Consider the following 27190-nt stretch of genomic DNA (forward strand, 5'->3'; position numbering starts at 1 on the left):
CCTACATACAGTAGAGATGTGTCGCTGTCATGCGCTCTAAAGGCTGGCACTGGGTGATGGGAACGCACTAAATGCTCATCCATCCCGGGTCCAACGATTCTTCAGAGGTAAATCCCACAGCGTGCATCCGGCAATATGATCATGTTTAGAGAGAGAGGTGAATCCGGAGCGACAACACACAGCCTGTGCTAGTGGGCTGTGTGTTGTCGCTCCGGATTCACCTCTCTCTCTGCCTACATACAGTAACCTATTGGTTTTAGGAGGTATTTATTGTTGAAAGACCAGTTTCTCTTACTTACAAATGCTTGTGAAAAAGCAACCTTTCATTAATACTTTTAATGCTGATTTATCTACATCTATTTTTTTCCACCAACAGAGTTAGTTGCTGTTTCCACTCATGGAAGTATATTAAAATACAAGCCTATGCCATGAATTGCCTATATTAATGCAATGCACTTCTTCTTTCTGCCAAACATGAATAGTGCTTTGATATGTTAAGTTATGATACTGCTAGAATACTAGAGCCAGTAGAAGCAGTCAAGAAAGTTGAGTAAATGCCTGGTACGATAACACTAGAAATCCAAAAGGTGCTTTATAGTATTATCTGATGGTAAACCGCTTCCTGAGGGATCTCATGCATTTGAAATCAGACAATAAAGGCCAGATTCCCACCGTGTCAGTCCTTCATGGGAAAATTATACAGTGTTCTAATAATGCTGATATGCTCCTCTGCCTCAGGGTTCAGCCTTTTTTGTGCCACTGATGCTGATGAACTTGTCTGTTTATAATTCACAAGTTAAGCAGAACTAGCCTACAATCACCACAAAGAGGTATTTTGTATTTGTATTTCCCTTTTTAAAGCTTGATAGATGTTGTCTGGGCTCAGGAGGTTTTCTGCACTCTGAAAGTCCAGGTGTATTTATATATTTATCTTCCTGAGGGCAGCATTCTCCCTCTCTCTGAAGAGTACAAAATATAGATGGGTTGTCAAATATATTCTCATTTTACAAATGAGGTAAATTCATGATTTTTAGGTTTAGAGGGTAATTCAATATAGTTCAATGTGGCCGTTCGGCCGTTATCGGGTAAAAACTCCCATTCATGGCCGTCGGAGTTTTCACCCGATAACGGCTGATTTGCCACATGGGACTACATTGATTTACTCCCCGTAGTTACATTGAATTACTCCCCGTAGTGTTATTTTGATTTTTGAGAGCTAAAATGTAACAAATATGTTGTATGTTCCTTTAAGCATTTCAGATCTCATCTAGGCAAAAGTACTGAAATCTACCTTCAGGCTCTTTGTAAAGCCACGTCCATAGTAGAACGCGCTAGCTTCCCCACTTCCTCCTCCTCCCAGCGTCGTGCTTCAAATACAAACTTGTTTGTATTGCAAAGCGCCACTCTCCTTTTGCGCATGTGCATTGGCGTCCTAGTGTTTGTTTCAGCGCGCACTACGTAGCTCGCGCCGTATCCTGCACTATGGACAAAGCCTAACACCTTGTGCCCAAATGGGCCTTAGTTATGTGATCTACATATTTTTGGTGGCTTGATTTGTATTCAATATATCGATATTACTAGCACAGGGCACCAAAACATGGCAAATCATTTTTTTTTGGCAGAAAGGAAAGATTTGGCTTTTAGGATTTATCAATCGTATGTGTATTTCTGTATTTTACATGCATAGTATCTTGTGTTGGATACTCAGTAGAAATATATACCTGGATCTGCTGGAAAATTGTCATCTAATTGTCCATGCCATTTATTTTTTACAAAGTTTAACTTTTACATAAAGTGGAACAACAGTGAGTTTAAAGTGTTAATCAATAAAACCTTTTGAGCAATGCCAATTTACATTGGAAATAATTTGTATAATAGCATCAAGTTTCTTTTGTCACATTAATTCTATTTAACTACATACAGTAAAAAATTAGAATGGTCTTCACTCTAACCAAAATAAATGGTAAAAATTGACACATGGTCTATTAAATCTTCAAAATGAGAAACATTACCACCTTTTATTGCATCCTTGCATTTTGAGGAGTACGCAGACCTTGTACTTGTGTATTTAACAAGCTTTAGTTAGAGAAAGAGATGGAAGTTTCATTCATCTTTGGGCGCCCCAGCTACCATGTGAATATTGAACTACTAGATAGCCATAAGGACAGTGCGTGTTTGTTAGGAAGGAGTGTTGATGGGCTCAAGGTGGATCCCAATGGCTGAAATAGGCAGACAGGTGTCAGGGCAGGCTGAGAGCAAGCATAGTCAAGCAGGCTTGGGTCAGGGCAGGCGGCAGGCAGAAAGACTATTCAGACGGACCAGGGTCAGGGCAGGCGGCACGCAGGAAGTGTAGTCAGACAAGCCAGGGTCAGGACAGAAATCAGTAATGTAGAACAGTTGACTGGTCAGACAGATAACTTGGGAATGCTGGACTCAATGGTAATAGGCACATTGATCTGACACATGAACAAGCTGGTTTCAATAGCAAGTAAAGGGGTGTGTCAATGAGGGCTGATCCAGAACAGCTGTGTGAAACAATAGCAGTAGTAGCAGGAGATCAAGGACTGATCTGGCTCGCTGTTAGAGCTGCTGCCTTGAGCAGCTCAGAGGTCACAGGTTCAAGTCCTGCCAGGCCTGACAGGGTTAATCTATTTATTACTGTGATCTAAGTTATTAAGACCCAAAAGCTATGCTTGAATAAAGCTGCAGACCAAATTCATCTTGCCTCATCCTAAAACGTACAAGAGGCATATATAAAGACCTTTAATTAAGCTATTTGTTATTGGTGGTAGTGTATCGTAAACAAATCCCTAGCAGAAACAGAATTCAAGACAGGTACAAACATGCATTTAAATGGACAGTGTTTTGGTCTTTGCAATGTCTTTGATGAAAGTCCTCATGGGCACTGCCTCCGGTATTGTATAATAAATAAATCTATAATTGCTGTGCTTAGTTTGTTTTTCTTGTTTATGTTATCACCTTTTGGTGAAGAGATATGGGACTGTTCAGAATGTCAGTGAGCAGGTTCTCAGCGATCCATCTCTGAGCCCAAGAAGAACTCCAGGATTGACTGTGCTCGTAAAACAAATTGGATTTTCAGAGTACTGTATTATGTATGTAAGACTTTTGATCTGATTTGTTTTACCAGTCTATATAATTGTACACCAGCTACTAAACTCGTACTTATGTACAAATATATATATATATATATATATATATATATATATATATATATATATATATATATATACACCAGCAATATACACAATTATTAGCAATTGTTATAAAGATGAAGTTACATAACTCAGAATCTTATGTTCTCAATTTTCCCTTTCAGTTCCTCCACGGTTTTTAATTCACCCTTCAAACCTCTATGCCTATGAAAGTATGGACATCGAGTTTGAATGTGCTGTGTCTGGAAAGCCTGCTCCTACAGTGAAGTGGACCAAGAACGGAGAGGTGGTCATTCCAAGTGACTACTTTCAAATAGTGGTAAATATGCAGTTTATCAGTACAAGATTTTGTATGCAGTAGTTATTTTACATTCTTAATTTTATGCAGCAAAGACTGTTACTTGAAATTATATTATATTTATATATGGGTATATTCATTTACAAGGTCTAAAGATCAATGAGATTTAATGGAATACATACTTTTAAATCATTTAACTAGAGCAAATCTTAAGCTGTTGCTTTGGCAGTGAAAAAAATGAATGCTATATGGACTTCAATGCGTTAATAACACAAATAACTAAAAATACTATAGCTATACTAATGTACCCTATTAGATTGATAGATACAAATGCTTAATAGCAATTTACATTTGTGTATTAAGACCTAGGTAATACTAACCGATGCTTTGGGCTGTTGTCAATCACGTCAGACAATCAGACTATTAACATTTTTGTTAATCCATGCATTCATGTTTATGATAAGATAATCCAATTTAATGCGTGCCACCCTAGTAGTGGAGGGGTTAAGTAATGAGAGAGTACCCTTTTGATAATAAAGTTAGAACTTTTCCTGTATGGTATAAAATACAGACAAAAAAGTCAGTTATGGCCTGTCCCTCACTCAACTTTATAAGGTCCTTCAGAGAACTAAAATTATCCATAAAACACAGACATACAGTGGGGCCTGCTCTAACTCAAAGACCCTTTTCAATATACTGTGCTTCCCTGTCAGGGAAGCCTCTGGCCTCAGTTGCAATGAATATAAGCTTCGCTGGCATAGAGGACCCAGCTGCACAACATTTTGAATCGGGTTCTACGAGTTGTGTAAACAGACTGGTACTATGTGTGACATTTGCTGTTTCAAGCTTTCAGTTGAAGAAACGAAAGAGGTGACGGCTCCCCAGTGGGCTTGTGAGAAAGAAAAACAAAAAACGTGTTGGTTTATGGATAGGGCAGAGTAAATGAGAACTTCAGCATTTGGTGATATTGAATAATCAACTTTTCGATCCTGCTGCATTCTTCAACAACCTGCAAATGTTTGTTCACAAGCCCACCGTGTCCTCTTGCATTTCTTTATCTGATCTCCGCTTGCTGTGGGAGTCTGAGCACCCGTGGGCAGAGACAACAAGGTGATTGTGAGTGCTCCTCTACAGAACATTGCAAGTTTTCTGGTCTACATTTAAATATTGACGAACATATCTTAAACGAGAACAAAGCTGTTACATGGCTGTGAGCTTTAATTACAGTACGTTCTAGCTGGGTGATCATGTACCTTAAAGAGGAGGCTTATTATTATTTCTAGTAGATAGCCTAGATTTTGTCCCTGGAGTCGGTTTGGAGTAGCTGGCGGTGCACATAGGGACAATGCCAACCTGCTTCCAAAAATTCTTCTTGCATTCAAGATATATAAATGTTGAAATTCCCCGGAAAGCATTTAAATCAGCTCACATGGCATGCATCTCCATGGCACATCTTCTTTCAAAGGTCTGCCCACTAGCAAAACATTTTCGATTAAACTTTTGCAACAGTGATTTTCCCACAGGTCTGCTATTGAACAAAAGAGGGCTTAAACTCTGCAATACTGAAGCGCTGACAAGTTCAAACTTCCCATTGCTCGCAGACACAATTTCCATCCCAGATGCAGCAGGGAAGTGAGACATGAGATATGTTCGCTGGTTATTAAAATTGTCATACATTTGCTGCATTTTGAACCACCAAAGGGCTTTGTAATATGGATAGAAGTAAACATGTTCTCCTCTTCCCTCAACTAAATTGAACTGTCTTAAAGTTTGAAGATAATTGAAAGCACACTTCAGTTGATATCACACTATAACAACAATGTACAGTATGCTGACTACAAGGGTCCTTGCACTTATTTTCTATACTGTAACTGTTAGCATGTCTGAAATATCTGCTTGTAATTTTCATTCCCCCCCCCCCTTTCCCGCTAGATTATCAACATTAACACCCTCTTTCTCTTTTTTTTTTTAGGGTGACAGCAACCTACGGATTCTAGGTCTGGTGAAATCAGATGAAGGATTTTACCAGTGTATAGCAGAGAATGAGGCGGGGAATGTGCAAACTAATGCACAGCTGATCATCCCTGATCCCGGTAAGAGCATGGAAAGTTATGCTATTACTGAATCATTAAAATAACGCGTACATTACCCCATCACGTGACACTATATTTCTCAGATTTTCATTCATTCAGTGGCCCCTCGTTTCCTGTTTCTGAAGCATGTCAACTTTCACTGATTTGCCGTGAGTCTAAGTTGGAGTCTCTCACACTTTGAGATGTGCAAACTCTTTGGGTCTTCGTTCTCAGTTTCGCAATTGCTTTTTAATGGAAAAAAGGGAGTGAAACATTTTTGACTTTCCCTGCATTTTTTTAACATTTGCATGAAAATTATACATTTCTCAATTTTCACTATATGGTTGGTTAAAAAAAAAAAGAGTGAAGGCTAGGTTACGTCACCAATGCGTTCTACACACCAGTCACGTGACCTTGCACACTAGGTTCATTTGCACATGCAAAAAAAGCTATTTCTGGCAAGCTTTGCCGATTTGTGCTATAATTTGTTTCAATGAAAAAAATGGCAGATTTCACTTTGTGAACGGTTCAGAACAGTTTGCACATACTGTATCTAGTATCACTAATAATAAAAAAAATCAATTGGAGTTTCTATATTAAAATGCCATATGTGAAACCCCAAAGCTCACTGATGATTGGAAGGTGACACCACTATTTTCTGTAGCCTTCTGTTAAGAGATAGTGGTTGATTAGGTGTGTAATTAGGAGGCATAAGAATTTTAGCCATGGCAATGTGGCAGTGTAATGGTGTAGTGCCGTAGTTGTGTTGCATTGCAGTATTAAACAAATGCTAATGCCATTTGTCAGCTGACGCTAAAATGAATTAGAGCTATACATAAGTAACCAGCCATTCAACTTTTTTTAATTGAAAAATTGTTTTCGTGCTGACAAAGCGCTGTAATACGGCAGACATAAGCTTAGTAAAAAGTGACTCACTGTGAGCGCTCTTTTGCATGTCATTACCCAGAATCCCTGGCTACAGTGGAAGCACTGTATGGTAAGGCAGAGGTGTGCAAACTGCTGGGCGTGAGATTTTCTGGGGGCACAGTTGGCTCAATCAGTCCCTGCTTCAGCATAGGTCTCTCAATCAGTTCCTGCTTCAGCACAGGTAGCTCAATTAGTCCCTGCTTCATCACTGGTGGCTCTCATTGAGCCACCCTTTCAGAAGCTGGGATATCCTTAAAACCTGACCCATTGGGGGGGTTGGGGGGGGCTTGAGGACTGGAGTTGAGCTGTTCTATCGTGGAGTAAATAGTACAGGTGGTCCTCAGTATCCTACGGTCCGCCTTCCATCGAATGGCTTATCCGACGCCGCATAATGCAACCTGCTGGACGCATTATCCGACGTTGGAACTGCTTAGCCGACGCTCACCGCTGCGGATTAACATGAACCCACAATCCGATGGTCCTTAACCAACGGTCCGTTATCCGACGGCAGTTTGCGGGGGATAAGTGAGGACCACCTGTATATAGCACTTTATATGCTGACAAATAACTATATACTGTACACATATTTGCATATCACAATCTGCCACAGGGCAAGGTTAATAAAAGACTTACGATTGTAGTGTGAATGTATTAACAGCTTATATTAAAGACATGTGGCCTATCGGTTACCACGTTGCTTTAGGCCCCTATTCAATAAGCCATGAGGCTGCCCACCCCTTGCTTGGGAAGATTCCAATGATCCTTAGGGGCATATTCTACTGTATGTCCCCCAGAGCTGGTCAATGATAAAGCTACTCACAGCTCTAAACAGAGAGTACAAAAAAAGTTAATAATAAGTAGTAATTACGTAGGACTGCTGAGGTAAGCAACGAGGGGATTTCACAACGTGGGTGTAACAGGAAGGTTAAGGTGGATAGAGAAGACACTGTGGGCTGCATGTAAAGGGAAGGGGAGTTCCAATGGAAACCGCTACCTGAGATCCTTAGGATATAGAGAGCCTATGTCGGTGCCTCTATGGATCCCTCCTGTAGCACTCCTCATGCGCAGCCCTGTCTGCAGAGAAGACGAAGCCATCCTGGATATCCACTGCACGGTCTCTCATCTCTGGCGTGGAGTTCCCGAGTGCCGGAAGTGCGTCATAGCACGTCCGGTCCGTCCGATGAATCCTCCTCTCCCTGTAGACACGTGATTTCACGGGGGAGAATGCAGTAAACGCCAACACCCACGTACCCTCAGATCCTCAGCGCGTCACTCCAATCCAGCAACGACAACATGTAGGGTGAAGATTGGAAAGTAGAATCGCCAAAGTCCAAAAAATGCACCATAAGCTCACCAAGTTGAGGGCTAAAAAAGTTTAATAAAGACTACATAAAATGAAAATAAGGAAACAAACAAAAAACTAATACATAACAACCCTATGCGTTTCAGGCACCTTAGTGCCCTTGCTCTAAGGTGCCCTTGCACTAAGGTGCTTGAAACGCGTAGGGTTGTTATGTATTAGTTTTTTGTTTGTTTCCTTATTTTCATTTTATGTAGTCTTTATTAAACTTTTTTAGCCCTCAACTTGGTGAGCTTATGGTGCATTTTTTGGACTTTGGCGATTCTACTTTCCAATCTTCACCTTACATGATGTCCCCCAGAGCAGCTGATTGGGCCATTTCTGGCCAACATTCCTCATTGAAGTCAATGTGAAATTTTGGATGAAAACGGCCCAATCAGCGGATATTGAATTTCATAAGAAAGGGGAAGACAGCTTCACAGCATTTTTGAATAGGGACACGGAGAGAGGGTATTTAGCTCAGCTCATTGCTGGTGTTGTAGTTTACAAAAAGCCACTGAATGTAATGCAGTAATTGTTCTATTCAATTTTGTGTGTGAAATATTTCCTCTCGTTATTTCTTATGCCTTGCCATACAGCCACTCCCCAGAACAAAAGCAGGCTACAGTATATGGATCCATATGGATTTTTTTTCACGCATTAGCTCGATTATCAAGCAAAATTTGGCATTTGCATTAAAACATATAAACACTTTAATTAAGAAATATGTGCTCTTAAGGACATTTTGCATATGCTCCGACAGACCGTATAAAATATGCGTGTCATAAGAAGATGGTGTCCCGGCTTTCTTGGTGACTCCGCTGTCATTTTGTAGTTTTTTTTTTGGGGTGTCAAAACAAGCACATAAAAAACTAGAATTATCCCCAGATAAACGAGCGCCCAGGATTTGAATATTTTAAAACACTTGGACGTGTCTGCTTTCTTTTTTTGTTAGCATTACTCATCTAGTTTTAAAATCTGCAGCCTGCCCTAATCACACAAAGAAAAAAAAAAGTTTCCTTTCTTTTTAACAAGGCAAAGTCTTGTTATTACTGTTTCTAGCAAATCCCGCCATTTTTTTAAGTCTGTAGTGGAATTCTGGAGATATCAGAGTCTGAACAGTTGCCTGGGGAGGTTCAAATGGCCGACGCCACTCGCACTCAATAATCCAACAGGGGTTGCCATGGTAACAGCACATTTAAACTCGGTGAAACATTCAAATTTTAGAAGAAAAAAAAGATGTAGACCAGCAGAGCATCAACTGACAGGTCACTGCGTAACTTCATTTTAGGTATTTTGTTTTTTGGGGGGTGGAGGTGGGGATGAGACTGCCCAGTGAATACGCAGAATTTTATTGGGCCTAACTATTTCCCAATATTACAGGCATCTGAATGTTTTTGCAGAATAATGGCGTGTTCCCATGAGCAGTAAGAGAAGCTTATTAAAAACGGGTAGCAAAATGCTCTGTTTGGAGCCTATGCATACACCCGTAGGGCTGTTATATAGTGGCCGCGTGCGCTACGCCGTGCTCGCTCGCGGCACTTATAATTGGCTGAGGTTAGTCAGCCCTTCTAAACAAGGGCCACGCGCGTGAACGGCAGTGAGCGTGCATCCGGCCGACAGCGGGGAAGACGGGGGATAGAATGATTTTGCTGCGCTGAAATATATGTATATGTGTATGTGTATATATGTATGCATGTGTGTGTATGTATATGTATGTGTGTGTGTGTGTGTGAGTGTGTGTATGTGTGTGTATGTGTGTGTATGTGTGTATGTGTGTCTGCACAATTTTAATAAATATTTTATTTTTACCAATGTGTTTTTTTTAATAAATAATAAATTACACATACATACACACACACATATACATACAGATAAACACACAGTACCTTCTCAGCTCACAGCGTACACACAAAAAGCATGCGGCACGTGCCCGCGCGTTCGCACTGGCACGTGTGTGCGCACGGCCGCACGCACTATATAACAAGCCTTATAGGTATTCTTGCTCTTACTACTTATTTTGGCATGAAAATGTAATACCTGTCCATCCTGTTCTGCGATGTTACTTTAATCCATCATCTGGATCAACTCCAATACATTTAGATACAAAATGAACACCCTTTCCTCTGCTGTCAGCACATTTTGTCATTTTGCTCACTGTTGATTAAAGTTGGCAAAGGTTAGAATGGGGGGAAAAAAGAGCATATGAAGACCAGGTCCTATAGAACTGCAGGACACCTTTCAACGTGTCTATAATGCACCTTATAAATGATGGATTACTTTTTCCTAGCTATTTAATCAGATCTTCAAACAATGCCATTCCAATTCCTTTGGGAGGTTGAAAAGGCCAGGATGCACAGATGGTAGTGAAGTGAGTTATAAATATAAATTAAGTGGTAGGGCTGGCCATGGTGGGAAAAACAGAGATCGCTCTGTTTAAACTTTGTCAATAAATGGTCATCATATATTTCACACGCAGCATGCGCTCTGCACTGTACATCTGTTCAGTATAGGCCTGTCCACAACCCTTAGACAGATGGTTATCTCTGGCAATGATCGTAATCTGTTTCTCACTGAGGATGACACAATGAACTGTTGAAGCCAGTATGTATTGTTATGGAGAATTAAAGAAGGGCTAATGAAGTTTGACTTTAGTGTTTCATAAACAGCTACTCAGTTGAAATGCAATAAATTAAGCAGAAAACGCAGGCCGGTATGCACAAATATTGCCATAGGCATCACTAAGAATCAGATTAGCTACGAATGTAGCTGTGCAGTAAATAACGCTACACTTAAAACATGCTTTATTCAGCATGCAATTGTTGGGGTTGTGTGGGGATATCACCATTTTTTTTGACCATAGGTTATTGTAATAGTATTTATTACTACTTCCCTGTGGCAGAAAATGATTTAACCCCTTTGATGCCTGGGGCTACCAAAGCATAGCAAAGGAATGACTTCACAACACCAAAGGGGGTAAGACACTACTGTACCTAAACATCCTAATAAGTGATCTGTCTGTAGAAATCAATCTGAATTAACATGTTCCTCACACAAACATATTTATTGTTATACAGTAAGTTGTAAACGTCTGGTAATATTCAGTGGCAAGAGTTAGAACTCCTATTTATTTCTATTCTTGCATTTTACATTTCGATGGACTAGACTTTTTATCAGGATTATATTCTCTTCTGTATTCAAGCACGATTCTGCTACATTTTGTAGTGCACTTTGGCACCTATTTTACATACAGTAAGCTCCTACTCAATATGTTGTGTTCACAGAATATTGAGTAGGGACCATAGCGAGAGGCATGGAAACAGGCGGTCTGCAACATATCAATCTCCCTTTTAAAACTACAGACCAAGCAATATCCTACATGTGTGTTTGTTTTTTAATAAATACGTTCTGTACTATTAGAAAATACTTTTAGCATTTCTTTTTTTAAACCACTGTGAATTAAATTTTTGATGTATTATATTGTAATGAGCATTTTTGTTTTTATAGCAACCATTTACAAAGTCACATCCCCTTCCTCTTCTGAAACAGGCTCTGGCACAACCCTTTTTGAGCCCTGCCCTCTCTCTAGCAGTGCACCAATTGTATCTAGTGACTGCCTGGTCACATGATCTTCCACACAGAACTTTGCATCTTTGGTCCTCTAAATGGCTGCACTGACAACCATTTAGTGAAGCCCCAAGACGAATCTTCGCCGATTGATCACAGGAAAACGGATCGATCAGCAACTTAGCTAATTACTTTTCATGGTATGGATTGCATTTATGCACATATTAAAGGGGGGGGGGGGGCGAGGGGGGAAGGTAGCTTGGACTGCTGACTGCTGCTTTAGAGAGACCAAAGAGAACCAAGGCCAGTGTCATGTTTAAGGGGTTATAACTGTGTGATTGATACTTAAAAAAAATAATCAAATCCGACACCAATAAGTACATTTTGTAAATTAGATTTAAATCATGGTGACCTGAGACTTGGGGGGGGGGGGGGGGGGGATGATATAATCTGGCTTCTCTCTTTTGTCTAATCTTATAGTATGTTCAGCCAGTGCTTGCCCAGCCAAGACACACTCCTATCTCCCTCCACCTTTACCTTTGTTGACTCTGTGATAAAGACAGTGTGGGCTAATTTAGCAAACACATCCCCATTGAGAAACCCCTAAAAAACTCAGCTTGTAACTACTTTCCCCAAAAACAAAAGCAGCCAAATGGTTGCTTTTAGCATGCTTACATTTCTGTATGGGAGCTTGTTGGTTTTTCTTTCTGGACGGTTTCATGGGATTTAACCTCTAAGCTCCATTGTTTGTTATCTGCTTTTCACAGTATTGAATATAAAAGCTTGCCTGGGTTTACAAACCTCAAAAGAGCAGCTCACTAAACTTCACAGGGAACGCTTTAGAAAATGTAGCACGGTATTCATTGTAACACTAGCAATCACAACAGCATAAAGGCAAACTTTAGTATATTTTACAATCTTATGCACACATCTGTGATTATATGGGAATATAATTTTTCAGTATCAAGTAACCCTATGTTCTTGATGTGATCTATGAAGTCCTATATATTAATATTAATAGTTCGAATTTGAGCTTTCTGGTTCATAGAAATCCCCATGAGGAATTGTCACTCCGCTTTCCTTTTCCCACATAGAGTATACTGTATAAAGGACTTTCTATAACCCAGTGATGTTCGTCGCCGGTTCTTGGTTAGATGGTTGTGAAAACTTTTCTAAAGTGTATTTAGAAGAAATGAAGAGTGGAATAATATGTCAGTGTTTAAGATGAGGCATAAAATATCCCTGTTCCAATGGGATTTATTTCACCCTTGTTTATTTTTTAGGTCTTTTCTGCTGAAGGTCCTGCGAATATTACGTTTTCAATATTTTTGAGAAGTTTATTTTCTAGAATAAGTCCACCTATTTCTCCCTGTTTATTTTATTTTGAAATTAAATGTATTTGAATTGTACAGGCATACCCCACATTAACAAACGCAATGGGTCCAGAGCATGTATGTAAAGCGAAAATGTACTTAAAGTGAACAACTACCTTTTTTCCACTTATCGATGCATGTACTGTACTGCAATCGACATATACGTGTATAACGGATGTAAATGACGCATTTGTAACAGGCTCTATAGTCTCCCCGCTTGCGCACAGCTTCGGTACAGGTAGGGAGCTGGTATTGCTGTTCAGGGCGTGCTGACAGACACATGCGCAAGTTGCCGTTTGCCTATTGGGCGATATAGCCTTACTCGCGAGTGTACTTAAAGTGAGTGTCCTTAAACCGGGGTATGCCTGTATTTGTATTTAGAGGGATTTGGTTTGCACTGTAGTCTCCAAGCAAAAGAAAGAGAGAATGAAAACATTGTTTGGCTTTGTGCCCCATACTGACCCTTACAATTCCTTGGAATCACAGTGACTTTTCTCGCCATACTGTAAAATACTATAGTTTAAAGGAGTAATCCAAGCGATGTCCTGCGTGTTTTTTTATAATCAGTTCTAAAGTACAGTATTAGATAATACTTACCACTTTTTTATTTTAAAATTCAACTCTTAATGCCATTTTTAATGAGTATTACTATACTGAGCATCCTTTGATTTCTGTAGCAGGTTTTAGCCCACCTCCCCCCAGCAGTGTAAGATCTTTGTAACAATTTCCTGTTTGTGATAACTTGTTGCCAATATTGCCAGCAGTTTGAGCTGCAAACTGTAACAATAGATAATGTTACCTTAGTAATAAAAGAATACATTGTAGCTGCTGAGTAACACTGAGTGAAGGATTGAGTTGAAACTGAAAGGCAGCCTTTTAATGAACCCTGTTAAGCAGGATTTTTCACAGGAGAACCAATCAATCAGCAGCTTACAGTAGGTAATTAGTTTTCAATAAAGGTAATAAAAGGCTGCATATATTAAAATATAAACAATATATATATATATATATATATATATATATATATATATATATATATACATGTGTATATATATTTTTATTTTTAAGCTACTTTGATTGCCTCTTTAATATGGATTTATAAAATGCCTACCAAATTGATTATACTGTACTGAGCAAGTTTAGCTAGACAGCCATTTACCATGAGCACAATGTCACTTTTGCTTCCCGGCACTTCCATTTTTGCAGCTTTCTTTCCTCACATGAAATCCAAATACATTTTATCCTCCTTTATGTTTAGTTTTCCTTTCACATGTCTAAGATCAAGAAAATAGTTTGAGAGTTTAAGAACGTGGCAGAATTGGTTTGAGGATGCAAATGCTTTAAATATGCAGTACATCATTACAGTGTAGTGTTATTTGACATATCTGCCCCAACTCCACAATCTGGCAACACTTATTTCAACATGAATTATTTAGCGGTTATGGTCCAATGAAATTCAGTGAAATGAAATTTGTTTGAAGCTGGGGGATGAACCAGGAAAGGTGTCACTTTCATCCAGCAAACCAATCTCCTTTTCCATCTAGTGGGGTGTCCTGAGTTATATATAATTGCAATTGGTATCTAGGTGGGAATGGCAATGTCATTGTATTGCTACAGGAGCTCGTGTTATATACTGAATTGCAGATCTGTAATTATAATGGACTTTATTTCTATTGAAATTCAGCAGCATCCTCCGATTACCATTCTTCATCATTCATCTTGGAATCTCTAATGGATTCATGGTAGCAAAATATCCTTTTTAGGATGCATTTAATGTTTCTAACATATTGAAGACCAAGGTGACAAGTTAGGAAGGGATGATATTTACCGTCCTTGAGCTGTTAATTTAAAATATGTCCTTGTCAAAGTGATTGGGGAACATGAGACCCTCCTAAATTAGACTTTGAACAATATGGCATGCAGATACTTGTTGTCGAACAAAATGCAATTAAATGTATACTATATATACACAATTCAGCAGCAGCAACTTATATTCTCCGAGTATTGGCTGTAGTGCACTTAAAACATAGCAGAAATATTTGTTGAAAGTATGCTATTTATCAAAGTCTATTCTTTGCAAAACTGGTTCAGATAGGTTTGTACCAGATTTATCAAAGTATAACGTCCCACGGGATTTAACAAGATTTTCTTCTTTGACGAATGTGGTGCTGTTTTCCTCACCACTGTGGAGACCACAACAACTGATAAATACCTCCCATGTCCCAGCGCCACTTGGTTTATGCAGTAAGTCCATATGGGGCTGTACATTAAAATTTGAGAGAGACGATTGGAGCACTGCCGCAGGAAAAATCCCATTCAAGTCAATGTTTTTTAAGGTTGAGGGAGTGGTTAGCGGTAAGAACAAGCGGTTGAATTTGGTTGAAATCTCATTGTCCGCCGCTTCCTGTGATCATGGTTGTCACCAAATCCCCTTGTGCCTCAAGCAGCAACATCAGATTGTAAGGTCTGCAGGACAAGACTAATTGTGCCTGAAAAATGATATTTACCGAACTTCGTACAATGTCAGTGTTATATAAGAAAACATATGATTTTAATAACATGCCCCTTGTTCTCATGAAAGGAGATGGGAATGTTAATGGATTGTAATTACAAAAGAAGTGGCTTCACCATAGCCCAGTATCATCATCACCACTACTGCTTTGCCACTAAACCCCGTTTACCATTTCATATATCATTGTGTTATCATATAATACTCGAATATGCTGTTGTGCGTAGATAAAAACACTTGAAATCCTAAAAGCAGCAGTCCCACCACGGGCCACCTACTCAGGGGGGGGAGAGCCAAGACATCTGTCACAGGCCTGATCCGGAAGACCGCCTCTCCACCCTCGCTTTACAAAGGTTCCCCAAAGCTGCCCAGTTCACTTCCACCCTGGCTCAATAATTCCCCCACCCACCACTCGACAGCCTACCCTCTTCCATCCAACTGAACAACTCATAACTCCCCTACCACCGCCACTCAAAAACCTGCCCCTTTCCTCTCCACTTAACAGCCCAGTTGAAGGCTCAGTCCTTGGCCCCAGGAACAGCTGCCTACTAACAATTTTATTTAAGCGTACCTGAATCGGGCCGATTCATTGTTCCCAACTAATTCCCTGTACCAGATTTGTCATTTTGTTGCGTTAAAACCTGAACAAAAAATCTCTAAAAAAGTGTGAAGTGCTTCTCTATGATCCTCCTCTGAAAAACAGAAGCATTTTTTTTTTGCCCTGGGGCCCCTTAATCAGTAAGCAATTAGACAAAAATAAATAAATATCAGTATACATCGGAGCGTTTTTTGTAAAGAAATGATCAATATTAATGGCACAGTAAGTCGCTACAAAATCACATGTACTATATGGTAGCTTTATAATTGAAAGCAAATGTATCTTCTGTAGTGGAGAGTGAAGTGCTTTTCAAGTGGAGAAGAGAGACAATTCTGATGTTGGTTTCTGTTGGTAAGCTGAACCTTTGCTGCTCACGTACAAAACCACTGTGCCTTCCTCTCTGGAGAGCCTCAAAGATTTCCCCTAGTGAAAATAACCTGTGTGTCGCCTTACTTCTTCCAATTACTATTTACTGTACATTGTAATCCTCGGAGCAGGAGTCTTCTATTACCGCAGTACAGCAAACAGCCAACAGTCATACTGTTGATATTAGGGAGCTACGTACAAATTGGTAGCTGGCTTTGGAAGTAGTTTTCGTTTCCCTATAGACCAGTCAAACTAACAGAGCCATAGCATAGCTATTAAAAAAATGAATACATATTAATTACAAATAGAAAATGTAAGGTTTATTGTCGCTGTACACTAAAAAAAAAAAATCAAGAATAAAAATACCATTTAAAAAGAAAAAAAAATGCTAGAAATACATATGGATAACATGCACATCATGAGATCTAAATCATCTACAAAATATGCCCTTTTTTCTTACTTTAACCTCCCATCTCAACCTCATATGTAATCAAGAATGATATATTTGCCAAAAGATTTAAATAAGAAGCTATTATTCTCCGTCCACAGGTACACAGGTCCCATCCCTCTGGAAATTATCCATCTTTCTGTGCTTAGCACTAATGTATTTCTTCCCTCCCCCTATTTTAATGCTATTGCAAGGATCGTAGAACGGACTTTTAGGAACTGGATTTACAGTGCAGCCTGTTTATAACCACTCCTGGGACCTGTAAAACAGTCTTCAATAGCCAAGTGATCATTATATAAGCATTTAGCTTTAAAATGTATGGTAGGGAATTAAGGCAAGCAGGCTGAACGGTCAGTCGTGTACTGTACAGTATTGCAAAAAGGTGTGGTGTAGTCCCCATCATATTTGTACTATGGAATAATTGATGCATTATAGTTTTCCAATTGTGCTGCATGTCATTATGTTATGTTTTGCAAATTGGAATATATTAATCTGCCATTCGTAAAAGGTTTACCATTTCAGATAGGAATATAGCAGCAGCAAATGTCAGTTAAGTTTATTGCCATTTTTTTAAAGTTCCATATTTTTTAGGATTATGAGATGACAATAGATATTGATTTCATTTTCCTAAAAACAATTAATTTTTATTACATTATAATCTCTGAATATATTTCCCCAAATGTTTTAGCCATGATCATGTTAACCTGTTCCTGGCTTTCTCGAAATTAGCGTTAGTCTCAGGTTAGAAATTCAACTTTGACTAAGGTCATTTTTAATAATCAATCTAAATGCAAGAAAAAAAAATGGAATTGTGCTAAGAGTATTGTGATTGATATCGTGACATTTAGAGAGCGTATTAAATATCTTACTCCAAGACTTTCCTTCTTCTGCTACACTCAAACGATATAGCTATTCTGTTTGCAATACATTTATGGAAATGTAGTCATTCATATTAGTATTGTGTTATTGTGATAGAATAATGATCATTTTGGCTACTGAATGTTTCCTTAAGTAATCCCTCCTTCTAAATCTACTGATCAACACAAATATAAAACTGCTGGTTGTGCAGAAACGCCTAATTGTTTACTGTTAATAAAAATAACATAAGTGATACAGTACTTAGGTTAATATGTGTTATTTTTCTGTTTAACAGTAAGCAATGTACTGGTATTATAACCAGACCGGTTAGAAAAGTGGATATATATTTACATTTGATAGACCCACAATATATTGTAACTTCACTAAATATAAATTTTGGACAGAAATAATGAGAAAATATATTTCCAATGTTTTATTGTATTACTTTTAGTTTTCAAATTAATGTTCGTAGGTACTTGCTAATCAGCAAACACTTAAAAAATCAGTGTGAGTAGCAGTATGGGAAGCAGTATGAACAGGGGCGTAGCTATAGTCCGGGAAAAGCCCAGGGCCCAAACTATTGGGGGGCCCGCTCTCCCCCCCCCTGTTAGCGGCACATTACGGGGCCTGAGATGGAAGAAGGAAGCACAGAAGGAAATCCCTTCCCCTGCAGGTGGACGGGGTCAGGGAGCTGGGCCCTGAGATGCAGTAGGAAGGACAGAGGGGAAATTCCTTCCTCTGCAGGTGGGCGGGGCCTGGGTCAGGGGGTGGGGCCCTGAGATGCAGTAGGAAGGACAGAGGGGAAATTCCTTCCCCTGCAGGTGGGCGGGGGCCTGGGTCAGAGGTTGGGACCCTGAGATGCAGTAGGAAGGACAGAGGGGAAATTCCTTCCTCTGCAGGTGGGTGGGGCCTGGGTCAGAGGTTGGGACCATGAGATGCAGTAGGAAGGACAGAGGGGAAATTCCTTACCCTGCAGGTGGGCGGGGGCCTGGGTCAGAGGTTGGGACCCTGAGATGCAGTAGGAAGGACAGAGGGGAAATTCCTTCCTCTGCAGGTGGGTGGGGCCTGGGTCAGGGGGCGGGGCTCTAAGATGCAGTAAGAAGGACAGAGGGGTAATTCCTTCCTTTGCAGAGCCTCCGTAGGTGGACGGGGCCTAGGTCAGGGCTATGTCAGGGAGCAGGGCCTCAAGTAGGGCAGCGTGGGGCTGGAGCTGCAGCCTGAGAGACAGGCTGGGAAAGGTGAGAGGGAAGGGTAGGGTTAAATCACAGGGGTAAAAACAGACATGACAAGGAAAGAATACAGGAAGGAAGAGACACAGAAAATGAAGTACAAGAGAGAAATATATAGGAGGGGAAAGAAAGACATGAGAGAGAGAGAAAAGAGAGAGAAAATAGAGAGAGAAAATAGAGAGAGAGAGAGAGAGGAGAGACATGAGGGGAGAAAAGAGGCAGAGAGACATGAGGGGGCTCTGAATTTATTTTTGCCCGGGGGCCCGCCACTAGCTACATCTAGCTACGCCACTGTGTATGAGTAGCAGTAACAATCTTTTCGTGAGGTTTAAGCAGAAGTGAACTCGCCTAAATCTGGGACATCAAAGGGCCATGTGTTCTTACCATTTTACCTTTAGCTGAATATACAGATATCCTGTCTTAACGGCAGTATTCGGTGACAACATATATTATTAAATCTTCTGGAAGCTCTGTGATAGTCAGAGGCCTGCCTGGGTATGTTGAGGTATCTGGGGGACCATTGAGACACGCTACTCCTGTATGTTTTTATTAATGTATTTATCAGTCAATTTCTAGAAATGAGCCTCGATGAAGAGTATAAACCAGATATGACATACATGAATCATTTATATCATGGCTTTGTTTAGAAACACTCTTTTTTTTCCATCTCTCTATGCTCCCATACATCCATGGTACCATTGCATGGCTTGCCTCATTTCCCACACAAACGGCTTCCTCTGTGCCATGCACGGATTCGCACACCCTTCTGAATTAGATTGAAGGTATTGTCTTAAGTGTAAACACAAAGCTCTTCATGGCTTGGCTCCCCTGTGTATCACGGATGCCATTTCCACTTCATTGTGTTCCTAATTTGTATCCTTTCTAAGCGGGTTACTGGTTTCCATTCCAACTTTTATAGGTTTGCACCTGAACTCTCTCTTATGTAAGATATTTGTTCAATTAGAGGATTTTAGTCTCTTTTATTTGAAGTGTGTTGACTTCTTCTACAGAACTGAAAAGCCAGCTGCGAGGCGTAGTGTACCAACCTCCAGTATTTACCTTGTTTTCTTATCATGACCCTTTCCAACTAAATATTATGCTCTTCTGAGTGAGGTGTCCATTTGTATCATTATGTACCATTATGTCAATCACTGCCCCGCAATGTACAGTGCCAGAGTATGTGTTGAAACCATATACACATACATTACAGTATAACTAAAACATTAATAAATATAAGAATAAGACAACAAGGAATATTCAGCCCTTTCAGTTATTTGTATATCTCTACAAAATATTTACATTCTTTATAGAGTGCCGTATAGGTTATTATTCCACTACATGTATTAATTATTGTAATTATATAGCCAGAAGCACAATGGTGTTGTAAAACCTGTGTTGCATGAGTGGGTTATATTGATATTAAATTTGAAACCTAATGTAATGCTAAGAAACATAACATAGCTTTTTTTGGTTTCCTATAACAATCATTGTGTACACAAAGTCATACAATGCTTATAGCAACAGGCAAACACGATGGCGTTAACATGTTTGTGAGCCATCTCTATAGAGATAATTGATACATTCAGTGTGTTTTAAAGGGTGCTAAACTGTTGGGTAGAACAGGGGTTTTCGAATCCAGTCCTCAAGACCCCCTAACAGGTCATGTTTTCAGGATATCCCTGCTTGAGCACAGGTGGCTCAATCAGTCCCTGCTTCAGCATAGGTGGCTTAATCAGAGGCTCAGTCTTTGACTGTTTGAGCCACCTGTACTGAAGCTGGGATATCCTGAAAACCTGACCTGTTGGGGTTGGGGGGACTTGAGGATTGGAGTTGAGAAGCCCTGAGGTAGAAGATCCAGCCTCAGCCGCTTGCAGCACAAAAGACCATTAGGGGATTTTGTGGTTTGCTAGTCTTTCTACGTAGCAGAAGAGGTATTCTCAGTTTAAACAAATGGCTGATTATTGAATCAGTCTGCGTATGTTCTATTATTAACTGGATGTAGCTATTCCACAGTAGACTTGCCAGTATTCAACTCACAACAGAAGTGGGGGAAAAAAAATGCAATGGATCTCATTACATATACAGAAAACGTGCACAATCCATGATTGGAAAGGGCTATTTTGCATATGACCCTATGATCAGCATTATCTGTGGTGACAGTCTCATGCTGCTTCAGGGAGACAACTGCTGGTGACTGCCTCAGAACAACATTTAACCAGCGCTATCTTTCAGATACAGGTGATTATTAAAAGTAGCAATTATATATTTTTTCTTTTTGATGGCAGAAGACATATTGACCCAGATCTACAAGACTGTTCTGTGCATTAGTGCAGCTAATGGCCCGTTTCAACACGAAGGCTTGATGGAGGTGCAACTGGATTGAAGTGTGTACATCAACCATGAAAAATGTATTTTGTATAGTAAACGTGATCCTGAACACACGTCTGACAGCTGCAATAATTACAGCTCCTGACATCACCTTGCTGTGCTTTATGCACTTTAAACCCATCCAAACAGCGACAAGGAAAACTCTACTCTGAAGAAAGACCAGTGGTACATACAATACAAAGTCAACACGTCAGGGAAGGTGATTTGGGGCCAGCTGTGCGATCTTGCCATGTTAACATCTCGCCATCTTACAGCCCATTTAAGTGAAGGGGCAGTAAGGGGTCTTCCATCACCAGAAGGTGTCTTATCGAGTAGCACTGCTTAGTAAATATGGACCTCTATATTTTAATTATTATTTTTTCTCTAGAAAGAAGGAGCTGTGACAGTAAAATGTATACAGAGATTCTCATCAGCAATATAAAGCACCGGAAGTGTGACATAGCAGGATTCGTTTTTTGTTTCTTCCCAAGAAAATGAACAGCGGTTTTAACTCCTCCAGTCCTGGAAGGTTCATCAACCTGTTAAAAAACATCAAGGCCCCCAAATAGTCGCAAAATGAAATTAAAATCAGCAAAATAATAGATTATCTTAGAAAATCTAATCTCCCAGGGTTGTCAGAGGAGGAACTGATGGGACTAAATGCTAAAATAATAGAAGTCGAAGTAAGGGTGGGAATTAAAAATCTTAAACCAAAAAGGCCCCAGGTCCGGATGGGTTATCTAACATATACTACAAAAAATATTTGAAGAACCTGGTCCCACGATAAGTAAGACTAATGAATGCTTTTATGGAAGGCGAAGAGAAACCCACAGACAATGTCAAAGGCTAGCATAGTGGTTATACATAAGGAAGGGAAACATTCGCTCAGATGCGTGAGCTACAGACCAATCTCGTTGCTAAATGTGACCTCAAAATCTATAGCAAGGTCTTAGCCAACAGAATTAATGCAGTATTACCGAGGCTAATACACCCGGACCAAGTAGGGTTTATAATCAATAGGCAAGCCTTGGATAATACAAGGGAAATCGTTAATATCATAGATCAGGTACAAGAAAACAAAGGGCAAAGCACTCTTCTTAAGCTTAGACGCAGAGAAAGCCTTTGATGGGATCAATTGGGCTTTCTTGAAAGCAACACTAGAGGAGTTTGGATGAAAGACCCCATTTAGGAGGGAATCCTGGCCTTGTACAGAACTCTGCAGACTCCCTTAAATTTCCAGGAGCAAATACTGTACAGACATAGTCCAGATTAAGAATGGTACGAGACAGAGTTGGCCCCAGTCGGCGCTCCTACAGATGCAGCTACTAGTATTCTAACACTACTTTGAAAAATCTGGGGCAATCTCGCAGTAATGCTGCAACATTTCTGTGACAATTCTGCAGACAGACTAATGGCCCATCGGATTAGCACAGCAGGGATCCCTGGTCAGTTTGAATGGGACAGCCAGGGACCCCCGCTGTGTTAATCCGATGGGCCATTAGTCTGTCTGCAGAAATGTCGCAGAAATGTTGCAGCATTACTGGGGTATTGCCCCAGATTTTCCAAGGCAAGTGTTTGGATACTCGTGGCTGCACCTGTATTTGCATTAACAATCGAGCCACTGGCAAAGTCAGGAGAAACCTAGAGATCTCAGGGATAATGATAGGGGAGAGAGAGGATAAAATTTAGTTATTTGCTAACGACATAATACTAACTGTTACCAAACCCTTGATGACACTGCCTAACCTACACTCGACGCAGACAGAATTTGGATCACTATTCGGTTACAACATAAACTCGGACAAAACAGAGGCTCTAAATTTGACACTTCCCATCGATGAAGTAAAACGTATACAACTACATTTTAAATATACTGTAGGTGGAAGGAGTCTTGACTTAAATAGTTGGGCATATATCTGACTTGCTCCTCCAAACCCCTATATAAATATAACCTTCGAGATCTAATCGCACAAATTAAGAAAGACCTGCCACATGGGACAATTTTCAGATATCATTGAAAATGAATATATTACCTCGCCTACTCAACTGCTTTTAAACCCTCCCTATACCAATGCCCTATAAGAATCTGAGGGACCTAAAAAAATAATTATTTGAATTTATCTGGCAGAACAAGAGGACAAGAATAGCAAGGGCAATACTCATGACCTCAAAAGAACGAGGGGAATTAGCAGTGCCGAATATAACTAAGTACTATCACGCCTCCCACTTGAAACAAATAATAATGTGGCACTCAAGCTCAGACCACTACAGATGGGTGGAGATAGAAAGAACCCTTTCTGGGAACGTATCGCTGCAAGTGAGGTTATGGCTCACCAAAGACCAACTTAATGCCCATTTATCTACCCCCCTGTATTACAATAGACGGGTGCTGCGGTTACAAAGCCCCACGCTTCCCCAGAGGCATTTAAATTAAATGCCGGGGATTGCGGGAGGTCTCTGTAACTTTCCAGCGACACATCACCATGGCAACCCGGCATCAAATGATGCCTCTGGGTCACGCAACATCACATTGCCATGGCAACGTGATGTCATGGGAGCCTGCGGCGTCATTTGACGCCAGAGCCTAGCAAAGGGAGCACGAGCTGGGGGTGAGAGCAGGAAGGGGGTCACAGGGAGAAGAGTTTGCAAACCCCTGCAATAGATTACTCATTAAAGCTATGGAGAGCATCTCAAACCAAATATGCCCTAACATCATCTCGCTCTAAACTGTTCCCACTGTTGGGAAATTCAAACTTCCAACCTGGAATGTGGAAAAACAACTTTAGGCAATGGAGAAAAAAAAGGCAAAAATGAGGACAGAGATATACTATTAAAAGAGAAAATAATGGAATTTGCGGAGGTAGTTAAGAAATACTGTACTCCAAGGGTGCGCAAACTGAAGGGATTTTCTGGAGGGAGCGTGGCGGTTACAGAGGTCCCACGCTCTCCCCCAAGGCATTTCAATTAAATGTCGGGGGACTGCCTCTGTAACTAGTTTACCATGGCTTCCAGTGACGCATCATCACGGTAACCTGGCGTCAAATGAGGCTGCAGGGTCACGTGATGTTGCGTTTCCATGGCAACGCAATGTCACCTGACCCCACAGCATCATTTGACGCCGGAGCCGAGCAGGTGGGGGCGTGAGTAGGGAAGGAGAGCAGGCAGGGGGGCACAGGGGGAAAAGATTGCGCACCCCTGCTGTACTCTATCCCACCTCAAGACTTATATAAATATATGCATGTAAGACATTTTATAAAACAGATTACACAAGGGTTGCAGCTCAAAAAAGGAACCAGATTTGAAAATATCTGCAGAAGTAGAAAATACCATAGGGGCCTCATATCCACTTTATATAACGAATTAGTGACAGATAAAGAAATACAGAGTTTTAATTATATGAAGGGTTGAGAACAATACTTGCAAACAGAAATCCCAAGAGTGGACTGGGTGGATATATGGGAGGGAGTGGCAAAAAAAGTCAATTTGTTCCACCATTAAGGAGAAGGCATATAAGGTACTTTACTCCCCCCCCCCATAAAAAAATTTTAAGCAAGATGTACCCTGCATACCCAGATCAGTGTTGCAGGGGATGTGGACAAGTGGGAAATATGATCCATATTTGGTGGACATGTCCTAAGATAGTACGGGTGTGGACCAGGGTTAGGGACTGGTTAGCAGAAATATTAGACATATAGAAACAGTAACTTTCCTCCTGTCTAAGCCAATAGCCACACCAACGCCACACCAACGCAAGCTTACTTCCTACATACAGCAACCAGATGCAAGATCGCAGTGACTTGGAAAAACGTAGAAGCACCCTCCATGAATACCATCTCAAAAAGAATAAATGAGGTCATGACTATGGACAGAACGATGGCATTTCTTAGACACACGACGAAAAGCCGCTACAAAATATGGGATCCGTGGCTTAACAACTGGCAGTCCAGAAACTAAATCCACCACCTGGCAGGCCCGATTTGCAGGGAATAAGGAGTGCACAATGCTGCTAGAGAATAGGAGTTAATTGTACCTCAAAATTTAAAGGGTGGGCTGTAGAAAGGAAGTATAATACGAGAGGTGTCAGAAAGCTGACACTCCCACCCCCCAGTCGGCCTTCCGCCCATGTGTATGTAACCTAGGTGTGATTTCAAATATTTTTTTAATATGTTTTTTTCCCCATGTCTTTTTTTATTCTGTATCACAACTGGGGAAAATTTTAATAAAATACAAATGGATAAAAAAAAAAAGAGAGGGACGTACCCAGATTGCCACTCCCCCTCCCCCCACGTATATGTTTCCAAAATATGGCTCCTAATGTTGTATTAATAGGATTTGCCCCTTGTCATCCTATGTTCTGTACCCCAACGTTGAAAACTTTCAATTTGAGACAAAAAAATACCACATCAAGGCCCATGTCTAACATGCAATGGTATTCTGTAAGGCACATTGCAGAGCTGGAAGACCTCTTACTGATTATTCACTAGATTGGACTGTAAGGTGTCTACTGGCGCTGGAAGATGTCTTCTGCAATATCACAGTTTAGTAAATATGGGCTTATACGCCTATCTATGACCCACCGGTGTGAAAAAATGAGGGGACATTAGTAGGATTAATTAGCAATTTAGCTTAGTTAGCCAGAGTAATAGTAATAGCAATAATAGTGGTTCATATTGATAAGCAGCAAATAATCATTTCCCTTTGTGTCCTTTAGAAAAAAATTTTTTAAACATATTTTGAGTACACCACATTTGGAATTCTGGCCTTACATAAATATTGACATTTATTCAATTTTTTTCTATCTCCGGCAGTTGAGCTTGGTACAACTGCTATGGTTCATGCAGATACATCACTGTTGCCAGCACAAACTGATTGGCATTCATGCTTGAGTGTCTTTTTATTTTCTCCTTGGCTGCTGGGTGCAGCCTGAGTAGCTCAGAAACTAAAGAGCTTCATCTATTAGGCGTGACAGATTTGTATTCAGCGGTAAATGTCTGACCTTGCTCACACTCCTTCATCCATTCCCATCATCCCTTTCCCAGATGAAAGATTCTGTTTAACTCTTACTTCCTGTCTGTTGCCTTGGAAACCCAGGCTAAGTAAGTTAGCCAACAAGAATAACTAATAAGGGAATATAGATGTATGTTGAACACAAAAAAAAAGAAAACTACTACTGTCAAATATACATTCAATCTGTACTTTGTGGATTGGGAAAAAGGAATATCCGGAAAGGCATCACCTCTTCAGCCGACTTGGCGTCATGATGTTGTGGCGACACATGAAGTCGCATCACCATGTGGTGTCACATTGTCATGGCGCCATGCAGAGTCACGCTGTTGTGTCAACGCAATGCCATGTGACGTTGTGATGCCATGTGACGACACATTCTCATGACAATGCGGCACCATTTGACGTCGCGGCATTTTGATAATGGGGCACTGCAGGAAGTGATGCCATCGGACAAGATAAGAGACACTTACAGAGGACCCGCGCTCTCCCCCAGCAATCAGTTTCATTGTTGTGGGGTAGAGAGTGCCACAGCCCCATCAGCATTCGCAATCATGTGACCGCTCCATAACCAATGACAGAACAGAAGGAGAGGACTCCACCCTTCCATCCAACTTCGCTACAGATCACGTTCTGCGCTCCAGAGGAATGCAGAATGCAATCTCCCCTAGTAAAACAAGCAGAGGCTGAAGGACATAGCTACAGTTCTATGTCATGGAGCCTCGGCACTGCCAGATTCATGACGTAGTAACTGCATCCATAGGGAACCCAAAGGGTTAAACATGGAGAAATCGTACTAATTTACAGAAATGTGTTGCTGTGAACATTCGTGTATAACTTATTCATAGCTCAATTGTTTCCATTGTCAGTAACCAACATTTTGATTATGCATTGCTTTACTTTCATCAAACAATTGCTAATTTATTTATGAAAATTGCATCATTTGATTAATACTTTATACAACTGAGCTCCGATGTAAATATTTAAAAAGCCACAAAGGCGAGAATTCAAACCCCTTGTCCCACCGCCCCCCCATCCCCCCCTTTATTTATGACTATAGCG

General features: G+C 40.5%; 1 protein-coding gene across 1 annotated transcript in view; it reads left to right on the forward strand.

The window, feature by feature from the left end:
• DCC (DCC netrin 1 receptor) overlaps positions 1 to 27190 on the forward strand; it is an 837937-nt gene that overhangs the window by 534711 nt on the left and 276036 nt on the right. The window contains exons 6-7 of the mRNA XM_075586416.1: positions 3338 to 3492; positions 5444 to 5564. Coding sequence (XP_075442531.1) covers positions 3338 to 3492; positions 5444 to 5564 — 276 coding nt within the window. The remainder of the gene's footprint in view (positions 1 to 3337; positions 3493 to 5443; positions 5565 to 27190) is intronic.

Source organism: Ascaphus truei, chromosome 1, assembly GCF_040206685.1.
Source record: "Ascaphus truei isolate aAscTru1 chromosome 1, aAscTru1.hap1, whole genome shotgun sequence".
In the NCBI taxonomy this organism is placed as follows: domain Eukaryota; kingdom Metazoa; phylum Chordata; class Amphibia; order Anura; family Ascaphidae; genus Ascaphus; species Ascaphus truei.